The sequence below is a fragment of the Cnephaeus nilssonii genome (genome assembly GCF_951640355.1).
Source record: "Cnephaeus nilssonii genome assembly, chromosome: 1".
NCBI classification, from domain to species: domain Eukaryota; kingdom Metazoa; phylum Chordata; class Mammalia; order Chiroptera; family Vespertilionidae; genus Cnephaeus; species Cnephaeus nilssonii.
In genome coordinates this window covers 39579382-39596021 of record NC_137072.1, presented here as the reverse complement: position 1 = coordinate 39596021, position 16640 = coordinate 39579382, and the positions used below count along the sequence as shown (strand labels likewise).

The window sequence follows — 16640 nt, the reverse complement described above, 5'->3', positions numbered from 1 at the left end:
AGTATTTCCTCTCTTAATATACTTTTATAACTTTTCACTTAAAAATCTTTGAGAGTCAAATTTGTGGGTGGACATTCACCACTGTACTCATTTTCTTTTCTGCTGCCATATTAAGATTAGTGGCTTTGAATAACACAATTTATTACCTTACAGCTCTGCAGACTAAAATCAGGTGTGGGCAGAGCTGTGTTCCTTCTGGAGGCATGAGAAGGAATCTTCTCCTCCTGTTTGTTTGGCTTGTGGCAGATTTCATTTACTTGGAGTGAGGACAGTGTCCCCACCTTTTTGCTGGTGTTCCCAGCGTGTAGAGCCTGCCACACTCTGGCTCATCCCTCCTCTGTCATCTCTGACCCACTCCTAAGGGCATGTGGGAAGGATGGGTCGCCTGAGTCATGCAAATTGATCTCCCTATCAGTGGTTCTTCACCTTAGTCATACCTGCAGGGCCCTTTGGCCATGAGGTCACATGTTCACAGGTTTATCTCTGGGGTGGGCAGTGTTATGCTGACCACACCTGCTGATCTGAATTATGATTTTATAAAAAATAAATGCATCTTACATAAAGTATACTGTAAATTATGAAAACATTGATTCATGGTTTTCTTTTTAAATTTAAAATATACTGTATTTTTCAAAAGTATATTTTATTGATTTTTTACAGAGAGGAAGGGAGAAGGATAGAGAGTTAGAAATACCGATGAGAGAGAAACATTGATTAGCTGCCTCCTGCTCACCCCCTATTGGGGATGTGCCTGCAACCAAGGTACATGCCCTTGACCAGAATCAAACCTAGGACCCTTCAGTCCACAGGCTGGCGCTCTGTCCACTGAGCCAAACCAGTTAGGGCTAAAATATACTGTATTTTGAGGATTTCCTAAAATGTATTATCTGTTTGACTTATTAGTTAAAGGTAAATAAAAATAATTTTTATTTTATTTTATTTTATTATTTTTTTAAATTTCTTTATTGATTAAGGTGTCACATATTTGTCCTCATCCCCCCATTCCCATCCCACACCCCTCCCCATGGATGCCCCAACCCTCTGTTGAACTTAAGCATTGGTTAGGCTCATATGCATGCACACAAGACCTTTGGTTGATCTCTCCCCCCTCCCCCTACCCTCCCCTATCCTCCCTCTGAGGCCCGATAGTCCGATCGATGCCTCCTTGTTTCTGGTTCTGTTCTTGTTCATCAGTCTATGTTGTTCATCATTTCCCCTAGATGAGCGAAATCATGTGTCACTAGAGATATACTTATAAGAATTGAATGTGCAACGAGCAATAATAGTTATGCTGACAGGCAAATGAATCAGTCTGTAGTGAGTTTCTTTCTGGATCAACAGTTCTTTTGAGACCCAATATCAATGTCCACCAGTTCCTTATGAGTACATGTCGGCACTGACCCCTCAGCTCTGGATGGTGGACAAATGGTGGTAATGCAGGTCCGACTCCCTCTGGTTTGGTCTCGGCCGGACCCAGGGGCACGGCTTCACCCGGATCCAGGGGCCCACGGCCTCACCTGGACCCGGGACCCAGCCTCACCCGGATCCAGGGGCACACGGCCTCGCCCAGACCCAGGATTCAGCTTCACCCGGACCCAGGGGCGCATGGCCTCACCCGGACCCAGGGGCGCGTGGCCTCTCCCGGGCCCGAGATCCAGCCTCACCCGGATCCAGGGGCACACGGCCTCGCCCGGACCCGGGCTCCAGCTTCCCCCGGACCCAGGGGCACGTGGCCTCACCCGGACCCAGGGGCGCGTGGCCTCTCCCAGACCCGGGACCCAGGCTCACCCGGATCCAGGGGCCCACGGCCTCACCTGGACCCGGGGCCAGGCTCACCCGGATCCAGGGGCCCACGGAAAAATAATTTTTAATTAGTTTGTCTTTAGTTTTTTTTTTTATATGTGTTTTTTTAAAACAATACAAATATATTTTATTTGAAATAAAAATGCTGCCCAGCTGTCGTGGGTCAGTGGTTGAGCATCGACGTATGAACCAGGAGGTTACAGTTTGATTCACGGTCATGGCACATACTCTGGTTGTTGGGCTCGGGACCCTTCAATTTGCAGGCCAGTGCTCTATCCACTGAGCCAAACCGGCTAGGGCTCTTTGCCAGTCTTATAGCTGAGTATCTTGTTCCAGTCAATTTTGGTGTGGGTAACTGGAAGCTGCCGACACAAGGCCTTGAATGTGGTATCTGGCATTGTTTGATGGTTTTCGCTAATTGCTGTCTGATACTCATTTTCTGCATGCTCTATGATTTTAATAAACTCCTTGGTAGTTTGGACTTCATTCGAAAGTTACTGAATCCTGTACATCTTTATGACTAACCAATTGAACACTGCCATCTTCATAATAATGAATCTGAATCTTAAGTACTCCAATCTCCTGGGCTGTAGGTAGAGTGATGGTGAACTTTCATTGTGATATTCAATGACCATTCCAGAAGTTTTTTAGGCTGAAACTGGTGGCTTTCAATACATGCAGTAATGGTCTGTTGCCCATCTATAGTTTGAACATAAACAGCACAGAAGCCATTGAAATAATGATCTTTCACATAGGCCCTTAAAATGCTGCCACAGGATTCTCTCCAGGACTTCAGACCTCCATCTACTAGTACTTCCTCTGGCTGGAAGTAACTTGCTTCTTTCTGTAATTGATTAAACTTAAAGGAAATTTTGTTTCTTGGATCAAAAAATCTGCTATTATTCAGGTCACTGTGTTTTGTAATTGAGACTTGATCTTCATATCCTTCTATTTCTATAGATGTGAACTGGTCCATATTATACTGGGCAAATGCATGTGTTGCCCCTTCCTCAAGGAAATGGTCATTCATTATTAAGAAGTAGCTGGGCATTTTTGAACTAGAGGCGTGGTGCACAAAATTTGTGCAGGGAGGGGAGGGGAGGGGAGGGGTCCCCTCAGCCCAGCCTCCACCCTCTCCAATCTGGGACATCCCTCTCACAATCCTGGACCGCTGGCGCCTAATCGCTCACCTACCTGCCTGCCTGGTCGCCCCTAATGCCCCCCTCCCCCCGCCAGCCTGATTGCCCCTCACTGCCCCCCCCTGCGGCCTGGTCGCCCCTAACTGCCCCCCACTGCTGACCATGTTGCCCCCAACTGACCTCTTCCTGCTGGCCTGGTCACTCCTAACTGCCCTTCCTGCCGGCCTGGTCACTCCTAACTGCCCCCCCCCCCTCTGCCAGCCTGGTCATCCCTTACTGCCCTCCCCTGATGGCCTGGTCACCCTCCACTGCCCCCCCCGCTGGCCTGGTTGCCCCCAACTGCCCTCCCCTGATGGCCTGGTCACCCTCCACTGCCCCCTCCAACTGCCCCCCCCATGCCAGCCTGGTCGCTCCTAACTGTCCCCCCCTGCTGGCCTGGTCACCCCTTACTGCCCCTCCTGCCAGCCTAATCACCCCCAACTGGCCCCCCTGCTGGCCTGGTTGCCCCCAACTGCCCTCTCCTGCTGGCCTGGTCACTCTCAACTGTCCTCCCTGCTGGCCTGGTCACCCCCAACTGCCCCCTCCTGCAGGCCTGGTCGCCCCACGCAGCCTGCTGTTCAGTCATTTGGTCGTCCCTCACTAACCCCCCTGCTGGCCTGGTCATAGGCAGCCATCTTATGAGGGCGTGAGGGTCAATTTGCATATTACCTCTTTATTATATAGGATGCTTCATTAAATTCCTCTGGGGGGTGCATGAGTGATGAATTTAGCAGCTATGCGTAACTTCTCATTTGACACCTGATCCTTGAAGTCGGCCATCTTGTCTTTAGGTGTTTTTTTTTTTTTTTAAATCCTCACCCAAGGGTGATCTTTGATTTGATTTTTTTTTTTTTTTTTTAGAGATAGTGGAAGGGAGGGGATGGGGGGGGCGGGGGGCGGGGAGAGCAAGAGAGGGAGAGAGAAAGAGAAAGAGAAACATTGATGTGAGAGAGATACATTGATTGGTTTGGTTGCTTTCCGCACATGCACTGCCTGGGGCTGGGAACGAACCTGTAACCCAGGTATGTGCCTTTGACCAGAATCGAACCCAAGAACACTCATGGTTAGAGCAGGCTGATGTTCTAACCACTGAATGAAGCCAGCCAGGGCTTGTCTTTAGTTTCTTTTTTAAAAAAATTCTTCATTGTTGAAAGTTTTACGTGACTCTCTTTTCCCCCATTGATATCTTCTCGCCCACTCCTGCCCCCCAAAACAGGCTCTCACCTCCCTACTGTCTGTGTCCATTGGTTATGCTTATATGCATGCATACAAGTCCTTTGGTTGATCTTCCCCCTCCCCCCTTCCCTGCCCTCCCTCCGAGGTTTGATGATTTGTTTGATGCTTCTGTGTCTCTGGATCTATTTTTGTTCATCAGTTTATGTTGTTCATTATATTCCACAAATGAGTGAGATCATGTGATACTTCGCTTTCTTGGACTGGCTTATTTCACTTAGCATAATGCTCTCCAGGTCCATCCATTCTGTTGCAAATTGTAAGAGTTCTCTTTTTTACAGCAGCATAGTATTCCATTGTGTACATATACCACAGGTTTTTAATCCACTCATCTGCTGATGGGCATTTTAAGGCTGTTTCCAAATCTTAGCTGTTGTAAATTATGCTGCTATGAACATAGGGATGCATATATTCTTTCTCTTGTCTTTAGTTTTTTTTTAAACAATTTCTATTCACCTGAAACTAATACAAAATATTGAATGTAAACTAATTGAAAAAACATTAAAAATTTTTTATTTTAGAAGCAATTTCTTCATTTCCTTAAAGTAGTGATTTTCAACCATTTTCATCTCATGGCACACATAAACTAAATATTCAATTCTGTGGCACACCAAAAAATACATTTTTTTGCCAATCTGATCAAATAAATAGGTACAATTTTGATTTATTCACACCAGATGGCTATTGTTGTGTTGGCTGTTAGATATAAATATTTCTTCTCCGAGTCCAACGAGGCTAGAGAGCGGTCCAGTTCCTGAGTAGGGGTGACTGGGGATTGAGAAAATGAAAGAGACAGACACAAATACAGTAGGGGAAGCTGGGACTGGGTGGGACCACTCTCCTCTGATGGAGAGACAGGGACCCAGAGCCAGTACAGCGAGTTTATTTTATACTGCAAAAACCAGGAAGTTTTACTAAAGCCCAAGACAAAGGAGATTATGTGCATTCTTGTGGGTTCTTTGTAATCGTCACTTCTGGGTGGGCCAGATAATCATGTTTGTTCCTGGTGCTTGGCTGGATTTAGATAATGAAACCCACCCCCTGATGCCTGAGCTGAAAGTCAAGCTGACAACACACCTGCCTCTGGCAAGGGTATTTCCAGGACGTGGCTCTGCCGATGCCACTGGATTCAGCTGACAATAATTAAAGAAATGCTCATGTGCCTTCCCGGGCGCTCTCTACAGGCTGTTATTTTTTTTTTATATGACAATTTAAGGGAAAAGAGGTCAGTGCCCCTGACTAAATAGTCCGGTATTGCATATTTTAAAAATTCTTGTGGCACACCAGTATGCCTGATATGACACACCAGTTGGTAATCGCTGCCTTGAAGAATCAAGCAGAGTAAAAAGGAAACATATCTGTCATTATTCTGCCTGTTGACCCATCCCACTGTGCAAAGGAAAACATTTGCTGCATTTTTTGCTTTTAGTTCTTCTAGTAATTATTTTATAAACAATCTGTTTTTGCTCTGTTTAGTTTACATGAAGTCATACTTTGCAAAATGTTAGGAAATGTGTCCTTTACCCCTCACGGCTCTATTACTTTCCAGTTTTTGTTATTTTCCAGGGTTTGTGTTTGTAAAAGTTTTAACCATAATCAGGTCTTTTATAAATTGATTCTAAAAATTGAATACTAATAAACAGTTTTTATATTATTAGAATACTTTTACTCTAGAACTAAGTGGTGTGGTTGGGTCAGTAGTGAAGAGAGTATAATCCTATGTCATTTAAACTTTGCTATTAGAAAATTTAATGTTTTTTTTTTTTTAAGGACAATGATATTAAGTTAAAGAGAGAAAATATAACAATCATGGGAGATGGAGGATGAGGAACAAGGATGTGATTTTTTAAAATATATTTTATTGATTTTCTACAGAGAGGAAGAGAGAGGGATAGAGAGTTAGAAACATCGATCAGCTGCCTCTTGCACAACCCCTACTGGGGATGTGCCCGCAACCAAGTTACATGCCCTTGACCGGAATCGAACCTGGGACCCTTGTGTCCGCAGGCCGAAGCTCTATCCACTGAGCCAAACCGGTTTCGGCAGAAAATTTAATGTTTTAATACTGGATTTTCCTTGTAAGGCCATCTTGAAAATTTACAGAGGAAGAAATTATTCCAACATTTTATAAAATAAAATTAGGTATCATGTACTGCATCTGATTTTAAGCATTTTTTTTTTTAGTGTCACAGTTGTATGGATCCAAGTATTGCTGAATTTCCATTGTGATCTAAGGCCTTGTGTTTTATGAATTTGTACAGTCTTTTAAGAAAAACTGTAGGATTTACAGATAACTAATGCTGGAGGGTCAGTGACTGCCTGTTGCCTGTGAGATAGAGTTGAAATTGCTCAAACTGGATTTGTTCAGAGCCTTTTGTGCTTGGCCTTCTTTCTAATTGATCTCATTTGCACTTTCACCCAGACACTTGGCCTCACATTAGTCTGAACTGATCTTGTCCAGGCCTGGGAGGCAGCATGGCAGGCTCATAGCCTTAGTGCTGGGTGGATTTGTGGTCAGACAGGGACCAGCTGCAAGGCTACCGTTGGTTGTGTCCTTGGATAAGTCCTTCCCCCACTGGTCTCTTTTCTCATCTGCATAGTGTGGAAACAGTGGGATAATAGCATCGGTCCATAGCACAGCTGTGTCTGCTTCCTCCCTTCAGTGTCTCTGCTCATTCTCTTCTTTAGAGTTGATGTCCTTCCTCTTTATTCTCCTCTTCTGTTCCCATACACCTCTACTTCTATTTATTTTTCATAATTTCAGTTTTTAATCTTCCTTATATATAATCCTCCCTTGGTGCTCTATGGTGCCATACAACAATGATTATGTTTTGTTTTTTTAAAATATATTTTATTGATTTTTTACAGAGAGGAAGGGAGAGAGTCAGAGAGTTAGAAACATCGATGAGAGAGAAACATCGATCAGCTGCTTCCTGCACACCCCGGACTGGGGATGTGCCCGCAACCAAGGTACATGCCCTTGACTGGAATCGAACCTGGGACCCTTTAGTTCGCAGGTCGATGCTCTGTCCACTGAGCCAAACCGGTTAGGGCTGATTATGTTTTTTCCCCTTGATTTCAGTGTCCTCAGCTAGACTGTAATATTACATTTAGTTTTGGACAATATCAGGATAATGTTTTTAAATATATAGAATAAAATACAAAGGGAAAAAATTATATTGAAATCCAACAGCTCTGCTTGATGAGAACCAGTTTCTATTTTTGGAATCATGTCTTGAATATTTTAAGAACTCTATAAATTGTGATTTTGTTTATAGGATATTATTCAGGTCTTTGTTTAGAAAATACCAATATATAGCATTTTTATGTGCTCAAGATTTGGAAGTGGTCAATATATTTAAACAAAAAGTATACATTTTAACTCTTTTTCTTCTTTTAAACAACATTTTTAAAAATTGATTTCAGGGAGGAAAGGAGAGGGAAAGAGAGTGAATCATTGATCAGCTGCCTCCTGCATGCCCCCCACTGGGGATAGAGCCTGCAATCTGGGCATGTGCCCTTGGCTGGAATTGAACCCGTGACCCTTCAGTCTGCAGGCTGATGCTCTATCCAGTGAGCCAAACCAGGTAGGGACACATTTTAACTTAAAATTTTTTTTTTTATTTCCAGTGCGTAGAGAAATTGAGACTCTTAATGAGCGTTTAGCTGCTGAAGGACAAGTGATCGATGGGGCAGAACTGAGTAAGGGCCAACTGAAAACTAAAGGTAAGTGGGGTACTTGTGAATGGTGCCCTGCAGATTACATGGGGGGAATTTGGAATTTAATGTAGGACATAATTCATTGATTTTTGTGATCAGCACTACTTGAGTCTATAATTTAGGTGTAGGCACAGAGGAAAGAAGGAATTGCCTGTTGCCCCCATGTCCGCATGGACAGACAAACCCTCCCAATTGCACTGTCTTCCCATGTGAAATGGACGATCCCATTAATGACTGCAGTTATATTCCTGCTCTGAAAGTTGGTGGCTCCTTAGTTGTATGGCTGTATTGATTGTCGATTCTCTGTCTCGGCAGCCAGTCACAGTACCAGCCAGCTTTCTCAGAAGCTGAAGACCACTTACAAGGCCTCCACCAGTAAGGTATGCAAGGCGCTGGCTCGTGGGCCAGTCATGTGGTACTTAAGGTGGGCATATGTACTGTATACTCTAAGTTGCATATTTTTAACTAGATATGTCTGATAGGAAAAGATAAACTTCTGGTATTAAGTCAGTTTTTAGAAGGATAGATTTGTTAAATGGCCACAGTGTATAGACACCAAGATACTAATACTTGTTGAGGTGAATATATTATGCATCAGTAAATTTGTGTGTTTTTGAGGAAAGATATATTTTGTATTATTCTTTGGCTTGATACAGAGACTCTGAATTTGGAGAAAACTAATAAATAGGTATAAAGCAATGCAAATTACATTCTTTTTTTTTTGTAAACACATTTTAATGGCAGCATAAAATATAATTATATAGGTATGCTATATCTATTTTCATCATTTCCCCACTTCAGGGCACTTTTTCTTTTTATCTTTTCTTTTTTTTTTTAAATTTCTTTATTGATTAAGGTATTACATATGTGTCCTCATCCCCCCATTACCCCCCCAACCCCTCCTCACTCATGCCCTCACCTCCCTGTTGGCAAATTACATTCTGAACTGTAGTTAAGTTTTAGTTCAATTTCTCTAATTTTCCAAGTATGATCAGGAAGTGAAGGTCTGTCTCCAAGGCATTTTTTGTTGTTGTGGTATTTTGCTTTTTCTTAAATTATCTTGTTCTGATCTTCTTAAAGTGGCAGCATTTAATTGTTTGGAAATATCTATAAGGAATTACCATTATGAAGTAATATTTTGAGGTAATTTTGTATGCATCTCTACTTTGGAGTATTTTGAGTATACAAAATGTAAATTAATTACCTAACCTTAACAAGTGGACATTCCTTTTCTAAACCTGAGGGGAAGTTTAAATTTGTGGTGAGTCTGCTATAAAGACATGAATAGTTATTATTAACTTTCTATTTTTCCAGTTTGTTCCCTGAGCTTAAAGTTATCTCCCTTAAGGTCCAAAGTGAGATTAACTGCAATTAATGTAGCAGACTTGGTCTTTCTGCTTACTTGGAAGTCTTTGGCAATTCTTAGTTAAAAATCTGAGTATTGCTGACATTTTCTTGTGTGTGTGTGTGTGTTTTTTGTTGTTGTTGTTAATCCTCACCCAAGGATATTTTTCCATTGATTTCCAGGGAGAGTAGAAGAGAGAGGGGAAGACAGAGAGAAACATCAGTGTGAGAGAAACACATTGATTGGTTGCCTCCTGCACAAGCCTTGACCAGGGCCCAGGCTGGGGAGGAGCCTGCAACCAAGTACGTGCCCTTGACTGGAATTGAACCCGGGACCCTTTGGTCCGCAGGCCTACACTCTATCCACTGAGCCAAACTGGCTAGGGCTGTTTTTTTTTCCTTTTAAATAACTTTGAAATGTAAATGGTTAAAAATTTTTTTTTAATGTATTTAGCTTAAACTTAACTAGATTTGAAGTTTTTAATAAATCAATGTTAAACTTTTTTCAAATGCAGTTAGGTTATGTTCTTCCTCATTTAACTTGTTAGAGTACTAGAGGCCTGGTGCTCGAATTTGTGCACAAGTGAGGTCCCTCAGCCTAGCCAGCGATCGGGGCTGGCCAGCCCCACCCTCGATCAGGGCCCATCAGGGGCAGGGCCGGGCCAACGGGGGTCAGGGGGAGGGGCCGTGGGAGGTTGGTTAGCCGGCTGCAGGGAGGGACTGGGGAACGTTGGCCGGCCATGGGAGGTTGGCCGTGGGAGCGCACTGACCACCAGGGAACAGCTCCTGCATTGAGCGTCTGACCCCTGGTGGTCAGTGTGTGTCATAGCGACTGGTCATTCAGGTTGTTCCAGTTGTTTGGTCGTAAAAGTCGCTTAGGCTTTTATATATAGAGAGATTATATTGTTTATTTAGTGATTCTAGCTTATGTATATAATATAAGGCCTTAGAATGCCAAAACTTTCTGATAATTTTGTTTTTTATTGATTTCAGAGAGGAAGGGAGAGAGAGATAGAAACATCAGTGATGAGAAAGAATCATTGATTGGCTGCCTCCTGCATGTCCCCTAATGGGGATCGAGCCCACAACCTGGGCATGTGCCCTTGATGGGAATCAAATCCGGGACCCTTCATTTTGCCGGCTGTCACTCTATCCACTGAGCCAAATCGGCTAGGGCTCTGATAATTTTTGAAGTAGAGGAATAAAGGATTATATAAAATTATTCCTTACCATGAGTAGTGAAAAATAAGATTGGGGCAAAGGTAAGGGTGTGTACAATAACACTTAGGTTTAAAAAAAAAAGTATTTAAAGCCCAATCATTTTGGATACTAGAAATTGATCTGAATTTATGAGAAGCATGTGGGTAATGATCTTTATAGCATTGTGCACAGTGTGATTGTACCCATCTTAAAGAATAACAATGAACATATATGACATTATTTAAAAATGGGAGAAATGATCTGATATCAGAATGTATTCTGATTGGTGCCATGCATGTTCTAGGTAGTAGAGTTAGTATAGTGCAGTAGATAGGCACTGTGTTCTGGGTTTATTACTTTCCTCCTTCTGACTCAGCAGGTAGGTAGGTAGTGTGGTTGGTGACATAGTGGAAAACCGAAGTTCACTGAGCAAACCAGGAAGGCAGGTACGACAGTTTAATCCACAAACCACTTGAAAGAAACTTGTGAAAACATTCACACATTGGATTTTGTTAAAGTAGTATAGATTATATCTCAGTTAAAATGATAGTTAGGATGTGTGAGTGTCCATTTGTTGCTTCATCATGTTGCTTTTCTGTCATTAACGTTTTCTCTGAGTAGTTCAGTCTTTGGTGGGGCCTCCTTGCAATTGTGGCTAAGCAGTTAACACTTTTAAAAACAGAGTTAAGAGGTGGTCACTATGTAGTGGCATTAGGAGCAATGTGTTAGTGTTCTTGGACTGCCTATTACCTCTTCCAGAAATCCACCAGAAATGTTTTTGTGAGTCAGTGCACCTCAGTCCTTATTGTTCCCGTAGGGTCGGTGATGGATGTGGCTTCAGTTGTTCATTTCTCATATTCATACGGTCTGTATAGAAATGGCAGACTTGGAAAATTAAACTTGCTACCACTTATTGTGGGGGTAGGCTGTGCATGTTTTTCCTTACCCCTTTCTAAATGTTACATTATTTAACACATGAATGGCACCTATACAGCAATGTTTCCACGTGTAGTGACAATCTTACTAGGTTGAGTAGGATATGAGCTTTCAAAAAGAAGAAGGTTTGAGGTTGACCTGGTCCTTTCGTAATTCCATGTATATTTAAGTCAAATCAGACAGAGTCTGTGTATGGTGCTGGTGAGAATGGGTCTCCTAACACATTTGTTCTGTCACCCGCTGTGTTAGGAATAACTTGGTACTCACACCCGAGTTGATTCAATAGTGGGTTGTGTTTTCACTAAGAATGAACTGAGACATCTTTTTAGGGCTTTGCTAACTCAGAGTTTCAAACAGCTGTATAACGCCACCAATTTTTCTTTTTCACTTGATTTTACAGTTTTAAAAGTGAAATTCTCAAGAGTTCTTTGTGTTGAATTAGTGTCTTCCTCACATGCTTTCCACTTTTCCTTCTAAGGAAAGGGAGAATTGTTTGCTTTGTGTCATGCTAGATGATGCCGCACCATCTTGTGGCCTGTGTGGTGCTTGGGTCTGTCCCCATTAGACTGTGAGCTGCTTGCACCCTGGCTGCTATCACTGCCCTGTGCCTCTTCCTGGTATGGTGTGGTCATCAAGCTCGTGTTCATCAAACAATGCTGGAAAGATCTCATTTGTTTAGAGGGGCCATCTTTTGGTGTTTCCCAAAAATAACGTGGTTCTTATCAGTCACCCAAAACAAAAAGAAACACAACGAAAGTCCCCAATAATAAATGTAATTAGTGTTATGGGTTTGGGGTATATCTTCCAGAATTTGGAAATTTTTTGATCATTTGAATTTTGGAAGAGTGACTTGCAACACATAAATAGGCTTTTCTTTTCATGGTAGGATATGCTTATGGGAAGTGGGGGACTTGGTGGGGCTCTTTGGGGCCTTTGTAAGGTAAGAACTTCATTCCTGCTTTGTGATATCCAGCTGGATGAGTTCCATTATTTGCATTTATGTTGTGTTCCTTTAGTGTTTTAAATATTCTGTTCAATGATTTATGCATTTTCAAAACATCCTTTTTTAACTTAAAAAACATTTGCTCAGTTAATCATCTACAATATTCTTTCCTGTTACAATTTTAGATTGTCTCCAGCTTCAAGGCCACCACATCAAGGGCTGTGTGCCAGCTTGTGAAGGAGTACATTGGTCACAGGGATGGCATCTGGGATGTCAGTGTGGCGAAAACACAGCCCGTGGTGCTGGGGACCGCATCTGCTGGTGAGTCTAGAGCTAGCCCCGCTGCTTGTCACATATGATTGCACAACAGCTGGTGTGAATGAATGACCTTTGGGTGTTGGTAGCAGAATGACCCTGGGAGGAGACATGTGGCTGAGCAGTCATTCATACAAAGCCTTGACTTAGTGCTTAGTTCTGATGCCCCTGTCCAGCCTATCTCAGTCTGTGGGTGTGATGCCATGTCTGTCTCTAGGGTATATAGCCAACTCTGTTAAGGAATCACTATTCGAGGCAGCAGAAGGTGGAATGTCTTTTAAACATACTAGGTATTTTTTTGATTGGCTTTCTTGTTATTTATGCTAACTGTATATCTGCTTTTGAAAGTACGTTTCACATTTTCCCCACTTGTAAGGTGTGGCTGAGAGAAGTGCTATGTGGTCTCTGAAAGGAACTGCTGTCCCAGGATTTAGGGGAATGAGGCTGCCACTGCCCTGAGTTTGCCTGTGGGAATCACAGGGTGGGCGTTATTGAGACTCCTATCTTCTCATCAAAGAAAAGGCATTTTTTGAAAGCTGTCTAGTTAATTCCCCTTCAGTTAAAAATTGCTAAAATTAAAATGGTGCTCACTTGTTGAACATGAATTTTCCAGCTGTGACAAGTTACTCACTAGAATCTGCCTTTTCAAGTGGAAATAGAAAATGTAAAACCTAGTTAGAATGATGAAAAAAAAATTTTTCTTGTTTAAAACTCTGTTCGTACATGAGCATTCCAGATTATTTAAGGAATTTACCACTAATGAAGAATAACAAGCGTCCTTTTCTGATGTCTCTGAAATCTCAGTTGGGTAATTGGCATTTATTTTTCAGATTTTCCTATTAAGTCTACTTTTTACCTTTTTTCTTATGCCCATAAATGGAAAGGTCTAAAGGAATATTTATTAAATATCAAATAATTAAGTACTGTATTTAGATGCTATTTACATTTGAATATCACATGGTGTTCTGAAAAGTTTTAATATTTCACTAAAAAAGTGAACCTGCGATGTAAATGACCTCTGTATTTAAGCCTGAGTGGGGTGCTGTCTGTAACAGTGAACCAGGAACTGAGGACCCTGGTTTTTCTCCTTGCCTGTAAATGACCCAAGACAAGTCACCAGCTTCTTCCATCTTTTTGGAAGTGTTTTCTTTGATCAGTTGAATTACAGAATAGTAAAATCAGAATTGCAAGAGACAGTAGCAGTAATGTAACTTCTCATTTTTAGAATATTTGTCTTACTCTTTTATTAAAAAGACCATGTAGCTGGCGATGGCTCAGTTCTTCTTATTCGTTTCAATTTGCAGATCACACAGCATTGCTGTGGAGCATTGAGACAGGGAAGTGCCTCATCAAGTACACTGGCCATGTGGGATCAGGTGAGTGCTATTACATAAACAGGTCTCCAGATGGGGAGGCTTGCTGAGTTGGTGTCGGGACAGTGGGACATTTTCATAGACAGATAGATGCCATCCCTCTAAGTGGAGGCTTCACAAAGGGAAAGTTCAGCTCCCTTACTGGTGTCAGATAGGAGTTGTCTGTGTTTTATTTAATGTTGCACAGACAGGCACAGGTAGATAGTTTTGAAACTGAAATATGTGTGTTATTTATCAAAAACTGCGTATTCACTCTAGATTCACTTTCCCATAATTGGACCCAATGCAGGCTGCTGTCTGCCCCAGGCATTTGCCTGCCATTAGTGCTGTAGTTAATGCAGCAGCTCTTCCCTGCCCTTTCTGTGTATGTACCTTGTGTGTCCAAGTGTTCTGACCAAATTTCACCCATGCTTGTCCCACTCCCTTTGTGGGTCCTTCCATCTGGAATGCATCATCTTCAATGTTCTGACAGGTGGCCCCATGGCTCACTGCCCCTCACCATCCCCCGCCACTCTCTGAACTCTCGTAGATAAATTGCTAGGTGGCATCTGCCTTTCGCTTCTAGAGTTAAGGGTGTCCCCACCTGCCAACCTATCCAGAAGTGAGCTTGTCTGTCTTCTGCTGGAGTGAGGAGGTGAAGGTGAGGGCGGAAGGAGGCTGACATGCAATGAGCTCCTGTTCAGTCCTGCCCAGGATGCTCACATGTGTGGTCATTCTGTGTGGTGAGTGTCTCCCATGTGGTCCAGTTCGTGGTGGTCAGCATGAGCAGGTACACCCAAACAGTCTCAGAGCGTGTGCTTCCACTCTTTGCTTCTGTTCCATCAGCAGTGCAGGCAAGTTCCGGCTGCTGCTCCTTCTCTCTAGCAGTGAGTCTTACTGAAATTGGGATATTTATATTGTTCATCTGTTGGGAGTGTGGTGATGGTCTAAGCATCACAGTTCTTTGTTTGACCAGCTCCTCCCGCAGCTACCTGTTTGGTGTTAACAGTAAAACAGTATCTTCTGCATTTTTCAGTTCCTTAGAACTAGTGGCCTGGTGCATGAAATTCGTGCACATTAAAAGGGAATTAATTAGAGGAAATATTTTAATATTGCAATTTGCCCTTTATAATAGAAGTGTCAGAGATGAAAGAAAATTAGTAAAATGTATATGAAAATCTCCCTCCTATCAGAGTCTGGGGCATGCTGCGGGACCTAGAGTCAGGTCCCCACCCACCACCCGCATATGCTTCGAAAACGCAGGAGACCCAGACCCGGCTGTCCCACCCCCATTGGGTGAGACCCAGACTGGCTGGCCCCACTCCCATCAAGCCCCTCCAGGCGGGGGGCACAGTCTCAGGTCCCCCAGCCCGGTGCCAGGTGGGGGGCGCAGCCTCAGGTCCCCCGGCCTGGTGCTGGGGCGGGAGAGCTCGACCTGAGGTCCCCTGTCAAGCCCCGTTGGGCGGGGGGCGCGGCCTGAGGTCCCCCGTCAAGCCCCACCAGGCAGGGGGTGGGGCCCAAGTTCCCTCGCCCCAGCCAGGCACCATGCAGCCTCAGGTTCCTGCTGTTCGGTGGTGACATTACGGCGTCCTGGCTAATTTGCATATTCTCTATTATATAGATTATATAGATAGAAGATTATATAGATAGATGGCATAGCTAACTGAATCTCACTGAAGGAGAGTGATGAAGGCTGACAACACTTCCTTATATTTCATACTAGCAGCCCTGCACACTAATCCATGTGCCAGTAGGTTGCTGCCACCCTCCTGTAGCTCTCTGTCTGTTGCCCTGCCCTCCTGTAGCTCCTCCATCCCCCCCCCCCTCATAGCTTGCTGCCCTGCCCCCTCCTGTAGCTCTCTGCCTCCCACTTGCTTGCTGCCCTCCCACCTCCTGTAGCTCTCTGCTGCCTGCTTGTAGTTTGCTGCCCCATCCTCTTGCAGATCCATGATCAGGTCGTTATGCGGTTGGTCATTACGCCTCAGGGCATAACAGATAATTAGCATATTTCTCTCATATAGGATATGAGGCCCTCATCTCCTTCCAGGTGTGGGTGTGAAGGCTGGCTTCCGTGGGTGACTGGACTATGGGGTGCTGAGAGCTGGGAAGGAGGCATGGCCTAGGGCCAGCTGGGTGGGCAGTATAGTGTCCCCCACTGGACTCTGCAGATTATCCATAGAAAAGGCATCTAGAGTTAAAAATAAAAATAAATGGATTATTAATATTGTTTTTCTCTCTGCTGCACTTTGGCAATTTGATAGCTGATATTGGGTATTTTTATTGTATCTCGGTTCTCTGTAACTTACACGTTTAATCACAGGTTAACTGAATGGGAGAATCTAACTTTGAACTACCATAGTTCTTTTACTTTTTAAATTTAACTTTGTAATACATTCTGTAGCTATAATAGATACTGATGATGTTTTATTTTAAACCTGCTTATGTAATATTTTTGTTTTGCAGTAAATTCTATAAAATTCCACCCATCAGAGCAGTTGGCTCTCACTGGTATGTTGATTTAATTTCTTTATTGAACGAAGTTGTTGATAATCTTAAAACAGCTATAATCATTTTCTTATCAGTAGCATCAGGATTATCCATGTCTTGTATAAAAGT

At 43.1% G+C, this 16640-nt stretch overlaps 1 protein-coding gene and 1 pseudogene across 3 annotated transcripts in view; one reads left to right on the top strand and one right to left on the bottom strand.

Moving 5' to 3' along the window:
* WDR37 (WD repeat domain 37) overlaps nt 1-16640 on the top strand; it is a 72800-nt gene that overhangs the window by 20752 nt on the left and 35408 nt on the right. For both annotated transcript variants that reach the window (XM_079772179.1, XM_079772180.1), the window contains exons 4-8: nt 7845-7940; nt 8250-8314; nt 12543-12678; nt 13977-14048; nt 16488-16532. In XM_079772179.1, coding sequence (XP_079628305.1) covers nt 7845-7940; nt 8250-8314; nt 12543-12678; nt 13977-14048; nt 16488-16532 — 414 coding nt within the window. The remainder of the gene's footprint in view (nt 1-7844; nt 7941-8249; nt 8315-12542; nt 12679-13976; nt 14049-16487; nt 16533-16640) is intronic.
* On the bottom strand, nt 9-3761 carry LOC307099979 (F-actin-capping protein subunit alpha-1-like; annotated as a pseudogene). The gene is made up of 2 exons: nt 3651-3761; nt 9-2846 (listed from the first exon to the last, which is right to left on the bottom strand). The product of its transcript is annotated as an F-actin-capping protein subunit alpha-1-like (transcript).